This window comes from Castor canadensis, chromosome 3 (assembly GCF_047511655.1).
Source record: "Castor canadensis chromosome 3, mCasCan1.hap1v2, whole genome shotgun sequence".
Classification (NCBI taxonomy): domain Eukaryota; kingdom Metazoa; phylum Chordata; class Mammalia; order Rodentia; family Castoridae; genus Castor; species Castor canadensis.
In genome coordinates, this window is record NC_133388.1 from 121,296,412 (window position 1) to 121,314,178 (window position 17,767).

Below are 17,767 nucleotides of genomic sequence, written 5' to 3' on the forward strand. Positions count from 1 at the left end.
AAGGCAGTCTGGATTGAAAACCACTGAGTTCTCTGACTCTTCTGGATTATAGCTGTAGTAAGATAACAAATTTCTAGGCCAGATCCATTTTCAAGTGTTTTGCACCATTGGTGAATGTATAACTCAAGGTTTTCACATCATGTGTTCTGATTTATGAGTTTTTAGAAATACAGTCACTATTGGATACTGGCAGGAAAAGGATACAGAAGACCTGGCCCCATTTTCAGTTGACAATAGCTTGAGAATCTTGCGATTACTCTCTGGGTCTTAGTTTCTTCATCTTCGAAATAAGAACTTTGGACAATATTCCTTCAGGTGCTTTTAGACTCCACGAGGGAATAATTAATCCTTTAAAAGATTACCACAATAGGGCTAGGGATCTAGTTCACTGGAAGAGTGCTTGCCTAGTGAGGCCCTGGGTTCAATCCCAGCACTGCAAAGAGAAAGAAAAAGCTGAAAATAACAATTCAGTACTACTCAGGGAGAGGAGAACATTTTGAAGTAAAAGCAAAAGCCTGTTACTTCACTGGGCATGGTGGTGCACACCTGTAATCTCTACTCAGAAGCTGAGGCAGAAGGATATGAGACTGAGGCCAGCCTGGGCTACATAACAAGACCCTGTCTTAAAGAAAAAAAGAAAGAAAAGAAAAAGGAAAAAAGGACTGAGAATGTACTCAATGCAGAGCACTTGCCTAGCATATAAAAGGCCCTGGGTTTGAGTCTATGGACTAGGTTCTCAAATAGATTTTTATATAAGAGAATAAAATTGATATGTTGCCATATGATATCATAACACTCCTCTTTTTTGTTTAATTTTTAGAACGTTGGAAATAATCGCTAAACCCACTTTTGGATATGGTATCAAAACACAGCTTTATTGCCTAGAGGTTGATTTATAGAGCAATTATGGTTCGACTGACATTGGATTTAATTGCCAAAAGCAGCAATCTTAAACCACGAAAAGAAGAAACTATTGCACAATGTCTGAAGAAAATAACTCATATAAATTTTTCAGAAAGAAATATAGATGCAATTGTAAGATCTCTGAAATTATTTCCTATTTTGCATAATTAACAATGTAACACTTAGAAACTGGTTTGAGGCCTACTAATATATTAATTTTATTTGACTTTACTCACTAACTATAGTTTTACCAGGAAGTTTTATATTTTCATTTCCTTTTATTTCTTGTGAGATCAATCATATTAAATCTATACCATACACAAGGCCCTGGGTTCAATCTCTAGTACAACAAAAAAATTAAATCTATAAAATATAGCATCGTGTTGTGACTTCTGCAAATATATGTTAAATATATATGTTACTGTTTCCTTAAAATACTCTACAGTAGGGCAAACTAGATTTGGAAAATAACTTCAAAGATAATTGCTTTTGTATAATTCTATACCATTGGAATCTAATTTTTTACATCTGAAAATGTAAAGAAAGGACTGTTTAAGTGCCATAATTAAAAAGCTCAACAGTAAGGCTGGAGATGCAGCTCAGTGTGGTACACCTAACATGCCCAAGGCACTGTGCTTGGTGCCCAGCACTGCCCCAACATTCAATGTGAACTCTTTTTTGTACATAATTTAACTGATGTGTAAACATATGTTAGATGCTGGGTCAGTTGTAGCAGACAAGAATACTTTTACTTGGATATACTCTGCAACTACTTATTCTCAGTGCTAATGTAATACTTGGCTTTAATTTGGGAGACTCTAAAGGCTGAAGTAACTCTTTTGGGTCATTTGTATTGGTATCTATTATCTACAATAAATGCTAAAGACTATGGATGAGCTGGGCATGGTAGTGCACATCTGTGATCCCAGCTACTCAAGAGGTGAAGATCGCGAGGATCAGGTTTGAGGCCAGCCTGGCAAAAAGTTAGATCCCATCTCAACCAACAAGCCAGACAGTGGTGTGTGCACGTAATCCCAGCTATAGGGAGGTGTATGTAGGTAGAGGGATCCTGGTCAGAGGCCCTCCTTGGGCAAAAATGGGAGACCCTATCTGAAAAATAACTAAAGCTAAAAAAGGGCTAAGAGAGTGGTTCAGGTGGTAGAGCACCTGCCTAGCAATCACAGGGTCCTGAGTCAAACTCCAGAATGGCCAAAAAAAAAAAAGACTATAGATGAGAGGAAATTTCTTGGAAACACAGAAGCTATGTGAGTACAAGGGTGATTTCCATTCTGTTCACAGCATCCTAAATCCCCCATGTAATATATGCCTGACTCATATCAAGTGATTAACAAATACTTATTAAATGAATGAACACAAAATCCTCAGGCAAAACTGTCCATTAAGGAACGTTTTGGACCCTAGTTCAATCCCCCGTACTGCAAAACAAACAAAAGGTTTGGGAGGGCTGGGGCCTGAGCTCAGTGGTAAAAGGTTTACTAGCCTATCATGAAGCCCTGGAGGCCCAATCCCTTGTGTGACAAAATTTTTAAAAAGAAATGAGGATGTAGCTCATGGTAAAGAGCACTTCTCTAGCATGCATTAAGCCCTGTGTTCAATACCCAGTAGCTTAAAAAAAAGAAAGAAAGGAAGGAGGGAGGGAGGAAGAAAGAAAGGAATCCTACCACTCAGAGCACTCAGAGATAACCACTTTTAATATTTAGGTATTTCCCAGTCTATTTCCTAAACATGTATATATATTATTTTACAATAGTGGGCCATAGGAATGTACTGTTTTCACTTAATTATGCATTATGAAATCTACAAGATATTGCTAAATTAACTAAAGGATATTTAATGGTTTCACTCAGAGTATCATAGTTTTTAATTAATCCACACATTTTGAATTATCAGATGATTTCTAATTTTCAGTATTTTTTTTTCATTTTTCTTTTATTATTCATATGTGCATACAAGGCTTGGTTCATTTCTCCCCCCTGCCCCCACCCCCTCCCTTACCACCCACTCCACCCCCTCCCGCTCCCCCCCTCAATACCCAGCAGAAACTATTTTGCCCTTATCTCTAATTTTGTTGTAGAGAGAGTATAAGCAATAATAGGAAGGAACAAGGGGTTTTGCTGGTTGAGATAAGGATAGCTATACAGGGCATTGACTCACATTGATTTCCTGTGCGTGGGTGTTACCTTCTAGGTTAATTCTTTTTGATCTAACCTTTCCTCTAGTTCCTGGTCCCCTTTTCCTATTGGCCTCAGTTGCTTTAAGGTATCTGCTTTAGTTTCTCTGCATTAAGGGCAACAAATGCTAGCTAGTTTTTTAGGTGTCTTACCTATCCTCACCCCTCCCTTGTGTGCTCTCGCTTTTATCATGTGCTCATAGTCCAATCCCCTTGTTGTGTTTGCCCTTGATCTAATGTCCACATATGAGGGAGAACATACGATTTTTGGTCTTTTGGGCCAGGCTAACCTCACTCAGAATGATGTTCTCCAATTCCATCCATTTACCAGCGAATGATAACATTTCGTTCTTCTTCATGGCTGCATAAAATTCCATTGTGTATAGATACCACATTTTCTTAATCCATTCGTCTGTGCTGGGGCATCTTGGCTGTTTCCATAACTTGGCTATTGTGAATAGTGCCGCAATAAACATGGATGTGCAGGTGCCTCTGGAGTAACAGTCTTTTGGGTATATCCCCAAGAGTGGTATTGCTGGATCAAATGGTAGATCGATGTCCAGCTTTTTAAGTAGCCTCCAAATTTTTTTCCAGAGTGGTTGTACTAGTCTACATTCCCACCCACAGTGTAAGAGGGTTCCTTTTTCCCCGCATCCTCGCCAACACCTGTTGTTGGTGGTGTTGCTGATGATGGCTATTCTAACAGGGGTGAGGTGGAATCTTAGTGTGGTTTTAATTTGCATTTCCTTTATTGCTAGAGATGGTGAGCATTTTTTCATGTGTTTTCTGGCCATTTGAATTTCTTCTTTTGAGAAAGTTCTGTTTAGTTCACATGCCCATTTCTTTATTGGTTCATTAGTTTTGGGAGAATTTAGTTTTTTAAGTTCCCTGTATATTCTGGTTATCAGTCCTTTGTCTGATGTATAATTGGCATAATTTTCAGTATTTTAAACCATTAACAGCATTAACAGTGTACTTACAAATCTACAGAAAGATAAGTATAAAGCTCTGCTTTACAATACTGGGACAATAATTTGTTCAACGTTTTAGACTTCAAAGGAGCCTAATTGCTTCCAAGGAAAATTGTTTGCACTGGGAAAATCTTTTTCTTTCTTTCTTTTTTTTTTTTTTTGGTGGGGAGAGCTTGAACTCAGGGCCTCGTGCTTGCTAGGCAGGCACTCTACCACTTGAGCCACTCCACCAGTTCTGAAAAGCTTAACAAACACAATTTTACTGCTATAATTACAGGATGCTAAAGTCTAGAACTTATTTTGTAATTACTGTAATCTTATTTTGACTGCCCTTAGAACAGAAAAATGTTATTTTATATTAACCATTAAGAAAATTGTAGAAAGCTCAAGTGAAAAACTTTCTTAAAAACAACTTTCTAAGTTTTCAGAAGAAATTAAATATGACTTGTTTCTGTTTTCCTTTTAGGATGACCTCTCCCTTTGCAAAAACCTTAGTGTTTTATATTTATATGACAACCATATTAGTCAAGTGGGTAACCTGAATTATTCCACAAATCTGACCCACTTGTACCTACAAAACAATTGTATTTCATGCATAGAGAACCTCAGGTCATTAAAGAAACTGGAAAAATTGTAAGTGCTTTTCTTTCTGAGTAAATTAACTGCTTGCCGTTGTCACAGTACATATTTTATGGAGGGAGGCAATTCCAATTTCTGCATTAGGTTTCAAAAGTAAAGTGAAAATGTATTGGAATCTGATTCTCACAGATGTTTTGTGGAACAGGCCTCAATTTTTATTTTTATACTATTATTCATATGAAATAAAGTGTTTCCCATGTAATACTAAGAAATCTATATTTTATTAAGCCTGATACACTATTCTATTGGGGAGGGAGGTAAGTTGTGCTATAAGCTTTTATGGACACTTAAGAATCCTCATATAGGCTCAATTGGTCAAAAAGTTTCCACTGAATCCAGGTTAAGTTCTGTGCCTTTGAGAGTTACACGTCTCAAAAGGTCAGGTGATTTCAATCAGACATGGTAGCTCACACTTGTAATCCCAGCACTCAGAAAGTGAAGGAGGATTGAGAGTTTGAGGCCAACCTGGGCTACATAGTGAGACCTTGTCCCCCCCAAAAAAAAGTCAAGGTCACAGAACTGATAATACTTATGCAATTTAATTGTAAAAAGGCATTTACTGCCGTAATAATTACAGTTAGGTAATGAAGACTGGAAGATCCAAGTTTTCCAGAATGGAATAGCTATCATGTTTCTCAAACAGTTGACCAGTGCCTCAGAATGGGGATACAAGAGTGGGGTGGCAAATACTTGTTCAAATGCAGATGGCTGGGTTCCAACCTAGACATCCAAATCAGAATGTCTGAGAATTAGACCTAGAAATCTTCATTTTTAAGCCTATGATCCAGGTGATTCTTCTGAATCCTAACATAGGAGCCCTGGTAGTGTAGTAAAGACTATTTCAATTCCATCACCTTAAAAAATTTAAAATATATTTTTGGAGCTGGGCCAGCTCAGGCCTGTAATCCCAGGTACCCCAGAAGTAGAGACAGAGATGATTACAGTTTGAGGCCATCCTAAGCAAAAAGTTAGTGAGACCCCATCTCAATCAATAAGGTGGGCTTCATACCTGTAATCCCAGCTACAAGAGAGACATAGGTAGGGAGATAGAGATCTCAAGCCAGGCAAAAACATAAGACCCAATCCAAAAATAAGGAAAAAATAAAAAAGGGCTGAGGGCACTGCTCAAGTGGTAGAGCACCTGCCTAGCGAACTCCAGGACACAAGTTCAAACCCCATTACTACAAAAATAATAAAATAAAATAAAAGTTATATTTTGGATTAAGTGTAAGAATATAAATTGTTGTCATTTAGATAAACTTTTCATAGAATCAATATAAACACGATATTCTTCACTCTTATCATGCTTAAAGACCGTGGCATTCTCGGAAAGTCTATTCAGAACTGTGTCTATGTTTTGCAGGTATCTGGGAGGCAATTACATTGCTGTTATAGAAGGTTTGGAAGGATTAAAAGAACTAAGAGAGCTTCACGTTGAGAGTCAGAGGCTTCCCCTTGGAGAAAAGCTTCTGTTTGACCCAAGAACTCTTCGTTCCTTGGCAGTAAGGTCGCATTTGAATATTTGACCACGGGTATAGTGAGTAGCAAGTTAGAATGGGAACAGGAAGGTGGTGAAGGTATATTTGACACAGACATTATCTACTTGCTTAAAAGGCCAGCTGAGAGTTTATTCAGGGACTGGATCTCATGTTCTCACGTCTTAAGAGTACGACAGTACTACAAAGTAGGACAGTATAGCTCACCTCTTAGACTAACTGGAATGTTCAAAAGAAGGATGTGAAAGGCTTAATGTAAATTATTTTCTAATACAGATGTCCATTCATAATTTGGATCTCACTAATTATCATGGCTTACAATTAAAAATTGTAGGAATGTTTAAAGAAAAAGGAGTGTATATTTATTTGACAACATTTTTTGAGGCAGGGTCTTGTTATATTACCCAGGCTGGCATCACACTCATGATCTTTCTGTCTCAGTCCCCAAGTGCTGGGATTACCAGGCATGTGCCACAATAGCCAGCTACTTGGCAATTTTTAGTACCCAAGTCATTGCAATAGGTCATTTTCTCCCTGGACTCTGATTTGATTTTAAGCTCTATAGCACATGGCTCTGCCTCATCAGAACTATGCATCCCTAGGAGTACCAGGTTTGAGGCTCCAGCTGTGTTACTTGACAACTGGTCACTGGCATGAAGGTGCACAATAATTTGAGAAGCCAGAAGGCACCAGAGGCTCTTGCTGCTCCTCAAAACAGGGGAAAGGATTTGTTGGACAGGCTACTTTCTATTCTGGGGTAGGAGATATAAGTGACACATGGTTGCTGTTTACAGATTTCATCAGTTCTATTTTAAGGGCATGAAATAGAGGGCAGTATGGGGTCTGTTGAATCAAGTTTATAATTGATTCAACATTGAGAGGTGGATATATAATTAAGAGGTAGATATTTAAGGTGGAAAGAAAGATGTGATCTGGTTTCTATCCTACACTCACCACAGCATCAGCTATTACCAACCATAGCTCAACCTCAGTGATTCCAATTAGACCAAAGCATCACTGAAAACATTTTTGCTGGTTCAATTTTTGCATAGATTCAAGCAGATTCTGAAATTCGAAATATAAAGCACCATTTGTTTTTCAGTTTTATTTCAAGTCTTAAAAAGTATCAGGAAGGGGGCTGGGCATGTGGCTTAAGTGGTAGACCATCTGCCTCACAAGTGCAAAGCCCTGAGTTCAAACCCCCAGACCACCAAGTAACTAATAAGCAAAACAAACACTGAATGAAAAAGTATCAGGACTGGCTGGTGGAGTGGCTCAAGTGATAAGAGTGCCTGCCAAGCAAGTGTGAAGCCCTGAGTTCAAATCCCAATACTGCCAAAAAATGAAAAAAAAGTATCAGGAAATATTTTTCTAAAGGTCTGCTGCATATGGGTGCATTGGTGAGTATACTCAATCTTGGTAGAGATCCCTGGGCCTCAGATTTTTAAGATAATTTTGATTTAGTGTTCTCATATTATATATATTTATATCCTCATTAATGGTCAACATTGAAATCTTTACTAAATACTTTCTTTCAAGTGGCTTCTGAACATGTGGATTGTCAAGAGCAAATGAGAGGTCACAGCAAAAATAAAAAATAGATATTCAGAGGCTGGTGGAGTGGCTCAAGTGGTAGAGTACCTGCCTAGCAGACCCTTTCAAACCGCAGTGCTGCCAAAAAAATAAAAATTAAAAAAAAAAAAACCCAGAAATTCTTTCATGCTTGGTCATGTTTCCTCTTTAGAAAAACAAAGATAAAAAATATATCTTCCCTATTAATACAAATCTCAGTGATATGTAGCACAAAATGGTAATTTGTTTAAACTGCAATAAACATTTTTTTTTCTACATTGTGCTATCATTTGTTTATCGGAGCATCTTTTCTCTTTCTTTATTTTTGATTCTTGGCTTCTTTACTCTAAATTTATCTTGTATCCTGGAAGAGGAAAATAGGACTTATGGAAGAACTAGAGGCAAAAAAAGAGAGCAAGATATATATACTACAGTTATAAAAGTTCCATCTGAAAAAAATAGAGCATTGAAGCAGAATCTTTATGGGTTCTTGTTTTTTGTTTTTTGTTTTTGTTTTTTGGCAGCACTGGGGTTTGAACTCAGGGCCTTGTGCTTGCTAGGCAGACTCTCTTACCACTTGAACCACTCTTGCCAGCCCTTTTTTGTGATGTGTTTTTTTCATAATAAGGTCTCATATACTATTTGCCCAGGGCTGGTCTCGAACTGCAATCCTTCTGATCTCTGCCTCCTGAGTAGCTAGGATTACAGGTGTGAACCGCCGACTTGCAGCTTTCCATGGCTTTTGATTTTCTTGCATAAAGAGCAAAATAATTTGAACTGATAAATCTTAAACTGTTCGAGGATTAGGATTCCTGTATATAGGTTCCTATATACAGTAATTAAACTTTTTATTAATGGTAATTTAGTTATTTTTCTTACAGAAATCTCTCTCTATATTGAATATCAGCAACAATAATATTGATGACATAAAAGACTTAGAAATACTGGAGAATCTTAATCACCTCATAGCAGTGGACAACCAACTCCTCCATGTGAAGGTAGTGTAAAAAAAAATTCCAAAATATTCACAGGAAATTGTGGTTGAAAAATATGTTTTCAAATATCTGGAAAATATCACTTTAAAAAATACTTCTGGATTTGTTCTAAAACTATGTTATGAATCTCTACTGCTTAATATGTTTATTCATTATTTTTAGTTGTCATTTATTTTCATATATTTATTTATTACTCCATAATTTTCTCTCTTATCTGGGCACTGGGATATCTTCTCCATAACCAGTGCTTCAATCCCTCACCAATACAGTAAAAGTTTCTGAGAAGGAACTACATGCTCTTTCTGCCTACATTATTTATTCATCAACTTTTCCTTCTAGAGACTAGCTGTCTTCCCCCTTAACTATAACCTCCCTGTGAATGAGTTTCTAAAACCTCTGATGATACCTGAACACTCTGCTGGCTGCTCCTACATGGATAACTACCCTGGGTAGTTATTCTAGTTTATTTTAGCTATATTCATGTCCTGTTGTATCATGCACATTCATTCAATTACTCATTTGTTCAAATAGGTATTGGGCACCTACATATTTTTTAGGCACTGTCTCACAGAAGGAAGGAAGGATTCAGTTCCAGGTCTCAAGAACCATACAGTGGCCAGGCACCAGTGGCTCACCTATAATCATTGCTACTCAGGAGGCAGAGATAAGGAGGATCAAGATTTGAGGACAGCCTGGCCAAACAGTTCCATAACCTTGAAATAAAAACAGAATTCTGTTTTTAAAGGAATATTAAGTGAATAAGAGAGAACACGTAGAACTTAAAATAGGATAGGAGAAATTGAATATTTAATATAAAATTTAAATAATAAAATTAAAGCCAGGCATTGGTGGGTCACACCTGTAACCCTAGCTACTTGGAAGCTGAGATCAGGAGGATCAAGATTCAAGGCCAGCCTGGGCAAAAGGTTCACAAAACCCCATCTGAACTAATAGCTGGGTGTACTAATGTCCACCTGTCATACCAACCTCCATGGCAGGCTGAAAATGTAAGGGTCGCAGTTCCAGGCCACCCTGGGCAAAAAAAAAAAATCATGAGACCCAATCTCAACAGAGAAAAGCTGAGTGTGGTGGCATATGCCTTCCATCCCAGCTACTGCAGAAAATGTAAAGTAGGAGGATGGCTTTCCAGGCTGGCCCGGGCAAAAGCTAAAACCGTATCTCCAAAATAACAGAGCAAAAGGGCTGGAGGCATGGCTCAAGTGATAGAGTGCCTACCTAGCAAGCAAAGCCCTCACTCAAATCCAGTACCACCAAAAAAAAAAAAAAAAAAAAAAACTGAGAAAGACATGACACAAATGGGGAAAAAATTTTGTGAATGTCATATCCAATAGTCTTGTATCTAGAATATATAAGGAACTATTACAAGACAACAACAAAAAGGCAATCCAATTTTTAAATGGGGCAGACTTGAATAAATAAAATATGCAGTACTCATGTTAAGAAATACTCAACATTATTAGTCGTTAGAAGATGCGAAGCAGAAGCACAATGAGAGCTACAACAGAGCTGAACCTTCAGGACATTATTTTAAAAGAAATAAACCAGTCACAGAAGACAAATATACTGTTCAATTGCAAAACCACAGACGCAGGGCTGGCAGCGTGGCTCAAGTGGTAGAGCACCTGCCTAAATCACAGACACAGAAAGTAGAGTGGTCAGGCCTGGTGGCGCGCCCCTCACCTGCAGACCCAGCTACTCAAGAGGCTGAGGCAGGAGGACTGCTTAAGGCCAGGAGATCAAGACCATGAAAACAACACAGTAAGGCCCATCTCAGAAAAAGAAGGAAGGCAGGAAGAGGGAAGAGGGGAGGGAAGGAAGGAAGGTTGGTTGGTTGGTTGTGACTAATAGTTGGGGGAGAGGAGAGTGCACAGTTGTGTAATGAGTTTCAAATTTACAAAATTAGCTGTACATTGAAACATAGTTAGATGACAAATTTTACATGTATTTTCCCACAATTAAAAAAACTGGGGAAAATCCCACAATGGATAATTCCTCACACCCACTGAAGTGGCTGTAAATACTATTACTACTACTACAATAATAATAATAGAAAATAACAAGTGTTGGCAATTATATGGAGAAACTAGAACCCTCATATATTTCTGGGAGAATGTTCTAGAAAACAGTCTGGAAGTTCCTCAAAATGGTAAACATAATTTTCATATGTCACAAAATTCTGCTTTGTATACCTAAGAGAAAAATGAAAACATGTCTTAACACAAAGCTTGTACATGAATGTTGATAGCAAAATTATTCTTAATAGTCAAAAAGTAGAAACAAATGTCTACTGACTAATAAATGGATAAAAGAATGTGTGTTTATGAAAGAGAGTATTTGGGAATGAAATAATGGTTCACACTACAGCATGATTGAGCTTTGCACAACATTATGACAGAGGCCAGTTACAAAAGCCCACAAATGGTAAGGTTCCATTACGCAATGGCCACAACAGACAGCTACAGAAGCAGGGCTGGAGCTCTGGGGAACACAGGAAGTGATATTAATTATTGGAGCAGTTAAAATGTTCTGAAAACTGATGTGCTGATTGTTGCACAGCTCTGAGAATATACTCAAGTCACAGAATTACGCACTTTCCCCATGGCCTGGGGATCGGCCGCAGGACCTTGTGCTTTCTAGGCAAGAGCTATCCCACTTGAGCTGCCTCCCGGTCAAATCATGCACTTTCAATGTGTGAATCTTATGGAGCATCAATTATATCTCAATAAAACACCTTAAAAAACTGAAGAACAGTATCAAAAAACAAGAAAGAAACAGTGGCCCAAAATTCTCAAATTTGATGAAACTTTAAACTCTTAGATTCATGAAGCTAAACATAACCCAAATAGGAAAATCCCAAAGAAAAATTACAGCAAAGGCTCATCACAATAAAATTGCTAAAAGCCTTTTACAATGCAAATATCATAAAAGCAAATGGAGGAAAAGACATTTTATGTACAAGAAAAGATATGAATTATTCTAGAGTTCTAATCAAAAGCCATGCAAGCCAAAGGACAATATAATTACATTTAAAATATTAAAAGAAAAAAACCTGTCAACTTAAAATTTGTACATCCAGTATATATCCAGTGAAACTATTTTTGAGGAAAAAATGAAGACAAAATAAACATTGTTTTAAGATAAGAGAGGGTAGAATTCCAAGATGGCAGCTAGAGGGAGGAAGCAGAAAGCTTGCCTCCTAAAGTAAAATCTTGGAGAGACGCTGGAGATACACCTTACAGGAAAAACCACCGAGAAGAGGCAAAACTTTGACTCCTCCACACCTCCAGCCTGATCACAATGCAGTAAAAGTAGAACTCAACAACAAAAGTAAAGACAAAAAACATGCAAACAGCTGGAAACTAAATAACTCATTACTTAATGAACAAAGGGTCATCGATGAAATAAAAGAGGAAATTAAAAAGTTCCTGGAAGTCAATGAAAATGAAAACACAACCTACTGGAACCTATGGGACACAGCTAAGGCAGTCCTGAGAGGAAAGTTTATAGCCATGAGTGCATATATTAAAAAGACTGAAATATCCCAAATCAATGACATAATGATACATCTCAAACTCCTAGAAAAACAAGAACAAGCAAATCCCAAAACAAATAGAAGGAGAGAAATAATAAAAATAAGAGCTGAAATCAACGAAATAGAAACCAAAAAAGCCATACAAAGAATTAAACAAAAAGTTGGTTCTTTGAAAAAATAAACAAGATCGACAGACCCCTGGCAAACCTGACTAAAATGAGGAGAGAAAAAACCCAAATTAGTAGAATCAGGAATGCAAAAGGGGAGATAACAACAAATACCATGGAACTTTAGGAAATCATCAGAGACTACTTTGAGAACCTATATTCAAATAAATTTGAAAATCTTAAAGAAATGGACAGATTTCTAGATACATACGATCATCCAAAACTGAACCAAGAGGAAATTAATCACCTGAATAGATCTATAACACAAAATGAAATTGAAGCAGCAATCAAGAGTCTCCCTAAAAAGAAAAGTCCAGGACCTGATGGATTCTCTGCTGAATTCTATCAGACCTTTAAAGAAGAACTGATACCAACCCTCCTTAAACTGTTCCACGAAATAGAAAGGGAAGGAAAACTGCCAAACACATTTTATGAAGCCAGTATTACACTTATCCCAAAACCAGGCAAAGACACCTCCAAAAAGGAGAACTATAGGCCAATCTCCTTAATGAACATTGATGCAAAAATCCTCAATAAAATAATGGCAAACCGAATTCAACAACACATCAAAAAGATCATTCACCATGACCAAGTAGGCTTCATCCCAGGAATACAGGAGTGGTTCAACATACAAAAATCAATAAACGTAATAAACCACATTAACAAAAGCAAAGACAAAAAACACTTGATCATCTCAATAGATGCAGAAAAAGCCTTTGATAAGATCCAACACCATTTCATGATAAAAGCTCTAAGAAAACTGGGAATAGAAGGAAAGTACCCAACATTATAAAAGCTATATATGACAAACCTACAGCCAGCATTATACTTAACGGAGAAAAATTAAAACCATTCCCTCTAAAATCAGGAATGAGACAAGGATGCCCACTATCTCCACTCCTATTCAACATAGTACTGGAATTCCTAGCCAGAGCAATTAGGCAAGAAGAAGGAATAAAAGGAATACAAATAGGTAAAGAAACTGTCAAAATATCCCTATTTGCAGACGACATGATCCTATACCTTAAAGACCCAAAAAACTCTACTCAGGAGCTTCTAGACATCATCAATAGCTATAGCAAGGTAGCAGGATATAAAATCAACATAGAAAAATCATTAGCATTTCTATACACTAACAATGAGCAAACTGAAAAAGAATGTATGAAAACAATTCCATTTACAATAGCCTCAAAAAAAATCAAATACCTAGGTGTAAACCTAACAAAAGATGTGAAAGACCTCTACAAGGAAAACTATACACTTCTGAAGAAAGAGATTGAGGAAGACTATACAAAGTGGAGAGATCTCCCATGCTCATGGATTGGTAGAATCAACATAGTAAAAATGTCGATACTCCCCAAAGTAATCTACATGTTTAATGCAATTCCCATCAAAATTCCAATGACATTCATTAAAGAGATTGAAAAATCTACTGTGAAATTTATATGGGAACACAAGAGGCCACGAATAGCCAAGGCAATACTCAGTCAAAAGAACAATGCAGGAGGTATCATAATACCTGACTTCAAACTATATTACAAAGCAATAACAATAAAAACAGCATGGTACTGGCACAAAAACAGACATGAAGACCAGTGGAACAGAATAGAGGATCCAGATATGAAGCCACACAACTATGAGCAACTTATCTTTGACAAAGGAGCTAAAAATATACGATGGAGAAATAGCAGCCTCTTCAACAAAAACTGCTGGGAAAACTGGTTAGCAGTCTGCAAAAAACTGAAACTAGATCCATGTATATCACCCTATACCAAGATTAACTCAAAATGGATCAAGGATCTTAATATCAGACCCCAAACTCTTAAGTTGATACAAGAAAGAGTAGGAAATACTCTGGAGTTAGTAGGTATAGGTAAGAACTTTCTCAATGAAACCCCAGCAGCACAGCAACTAAGAGACAGCATAGATAAATGGGACCTCATAAAACTAAAAAGCTTCTGTTCATTAAAAGAAATGGTCTCTAAACTGAAGAGAACACCCACAGAGTGGGAGAAAATATTTGCCAACTATACATCAGACAAAGGACTGATAACCAGAATATACAGGGAACTTAAAAAACTAAATTCTCCCAAAACTAATGAACCAATAAAGAAATGGGCATGTGAACTAAACAGAACTTTCTCAAAAGAAGAAATTCAAATGGCCAGAAAACACATGAAAAAATGCTCACCATCTCTAGCAATAAAGGAAATGCAAATTAAAACCACACTAAGATTCCACCTCACCCCTGTTAGAATAGCCATCATCAGCAACACCACCAACAACAGGTGTTGGCGAGGATGCGGGGAAAAAGGAACCCTCTTACACTGTGGGTGGGAATGTAGACTAGTACAACCACTCTGGAAAAAAATTTGGAGGCTACTTAAAAAGCTGGACATCGATCTACCATTTGATCCAGCAATACCACTCTTGGGGATATACCCAAAAGACTGTTACTCCAGAGGCACCTGCACATCCATGTTTATTGCGGCACTATTCACAATAGCCAAGTTATGGAAACAGCCAAGATGCCCCAGCACAGACGAATGGATTAAGAAAATGTGGTATCTATACACAATGGAATTTTATGCAGCCATGAAGAAGAACGAAATGTTATCATTCGCTGGTAAATGGATGGAATTGGAGAACATCATTCTGAGTGAGGTTAGCCTGGCCCAAAAGACCAAAAATCGTATGTTCTCCCTCATATGTGGACATTAGATCAAGGGCAAACACAACAAGGGGATTGGACTATGAGCACATGATAAAAGCGAGAGCACACAAGGGAGGGGTGAGGATAGGTAAGACACCTAAAAAACTAGCTAGCATTTGTTGCCCTTAATGCAGAGAAACTAAAGCAGATACCTTAAAGCAACTGAGGCCAATAGGAAAAGGGGACCAGGAACTAGAGAAAAGGTTAGATCAAAAAGAATTAACCTAGAAGGTAACACCCACGCACAGGAAATCAATGTGAGTCAATGCCCTGTATAGCTATCCTTATCTCAACCAGCAAAACCCCTTGTTCCTTCCTATTATTGCTTATACTCTCTCTACAACAAAATTAGAGATAAGGGCAAAATAGTTTCTGCTGGGTATTGAGGGGGGGAGCGGGAGGGGGTGGAGTGGGTGGTAAGGGAGGGGGTGGGGGCAGGGGGGAGAAATGAACCAAGCCTTGTATGCACATATGAATAATAAAAGAAAAATGGAAAAAAAAAAAAAAAGAAACTGTCAAAATATTCCTATTTGCAGACGACATGATCCTATACCTTAAAGACCCAAAAAACTCTACTCAAAAGCTCCTAGACACCATCAATAGCTATAGCAAGGTAGCAGGATATAAAATCAACATAGAAAAATCATTAGCATTTCTATACACTAACAATGAACAAACTGAGAAAGAATATATGAAAACAATTCCAATTACAATAGCCTCAAAAAAAATCAAATACCTAGGTGTAAACCTAACAAAGGATGTGAATGACCTCTACAAGGAAAACTATACACTTCTGAAGAAAGAGATTGAGGAAGACTATAGAAAGTGGAGAGATCTCCCATGCTCATGGATTGGTAGAATCAACAGTAAAAATGTCTATACTCCCAAAAGTAATCTACATGTTTAATGCAATTCCCATAAAAATTCCAAAGACATTCATTAAAGAGATTGAAAAATCTACCCTTAAATGTATATGGAAACACAAGAGGCCACAAATAGCCAAGGCAATACTCAGTCAAAAGAACAATGCTGGAGGTATCACAATACCCGACTTCAAACTATATTACAAAGCAATAACAATAAAAACAGCATGGTACTGGCACAAAAACAGACATGAAGACCAGTGGAACAGAATAGAGGACCCAGAGATGAAGCCACACAACTATAACCATCTTGTCTTTGAAAAAGGCGCTAAAAATATACGATGGAGAAAAGACAGCCTCTTCAACAAAAACTGCTGCGAAAACTGGTTAGCAGTCTGCAAAAAACTGAAACTAGATCCATGTATATCACCCTATACCAAGATTAACTCAAAATGGATCAAGGATCTTAATATCAGACCACAAACTCTAAAGTTGATACAGGAAAGAGTAGGAAATATTCTGGAGTTAGTAGGTATAGGTAAGAACTTTCTCAATGGAACCCCAGCAGCACAGCAACTAAGGGATAGCATTGATAAATGGGACTTCATAAAACTAAAAAGCTTCTGCTCATCAAAAGAAATGGTCTCTAAACTGAAGAGAACACCCACAGAGTGGAGAAAATATTTGCCAGCTACACATCAGACAAAGGACTGATAGCCATAATATATAAAGAACTTAAAAAACTAAATTCTCCCAAAATTAATGAACCAATAAAGAAATGGGCAAGTGAACTAAACAGAACCTTCTCAAAAGAAGAAATTCAAATGGCCAAAAAACACATGAAAAAATGCTTACCATCGCTAGCAATAAAGGAAATGCAAAATAAAACCACACTAAGATTCTACCTCACCCCTGTTAGAATAGCCATCATTAGCAACACTACTACCAACAGGTATTGGCAAGGATGTGGGGGGAAAAGGAACCCTCTTACACTGCTGGTGGGAATGTGAACTAGTACAACCATTCTGGAAAAAAAATTGGAGGCTCCTTAAAAAGTTAAACATTGATCTACCATATGATCCAGCAATACCACTCTTGGGGATATACCCAAAAGACTGTGACACAGGTTACTCCAGAGGCACCTGCACACCCATGTTTATTGCAGCACTATTCACAATAGCCAAGTTATGGAAACAGCCAAGATGTCCCACTACTGACGAATGGATCAAGAAAATGTAGTATTTATACACAATGGAATCTTATGCAGCCATGAAGAAGAATGAAATGTTATCATTCGCTGGTAAATGGATGGAATTGGAGAACATCATTCTGAGTGAGGTTAGCCTTGCCCAAAAGACCAAAAATCGTATGTTCTCCCTCATATGTGGACATTAGATCAAGGGCAAACACAACAAGGGGATTGGACTTTGATCACAAGATAAAAAGCGAGAGCACACAAGGGAGATACGAGGATAGGTAAGACACCTAAAAAAGTAGATAGCATTTGTTGCCCTCAACGCAGAGAAACTAAAGCAGATACCTTAAAAGCAACTGAGGCCAATAGGAGAAGGGGACCAGGAACTAGAGAAAAGATTAGATCAAGAAGAATTAACCTAGAAGGTAACACACATGCACAGGAAATCAATGTGAGTCAATGCCCTGTATAGCTATCCTTATCTCAACCAGCAAAAACCCTTGGTCCTT

General features: G+C 37.6%; 1 protein-coding gene across 1 annotated transcript in view; it reads left to right on the top strand.

The window, feature by feature from the left end:
- Nucleotides 1-17,767, top strand: part of Ppp1r42 (protein phosphatase 1 regulatory subunit 42) — a 46,925-nt gene that overhangs the window by 4,409 nt on the left and 24,749 nt on the right. Inside the window, exons 2-5 of the mRNA XM_074068580.1 lie at nucleotides 821-1,035; nucleotides 4,532-4,698; nucleotides 6,068-6,206; nucleotides 8,654-8,770. Coding sequence (XP_073924681.1) covers nucleotides 907-1,035; nucleotides 4,532-4,698; nucleotides 6,068-6,206; nucleotides 8,654-8,770 — 552 coding nt within the window. The 5' untranslated portion in view covers nucleotides 821-906. The remainder of the gene's footprint in view (nucleotides 1-820; nucleotides 1,036-4,531; nucleotides 4,699-6,067; nucleotides 6,207-8,653; nucleotides 8,771-17,767) is intronic.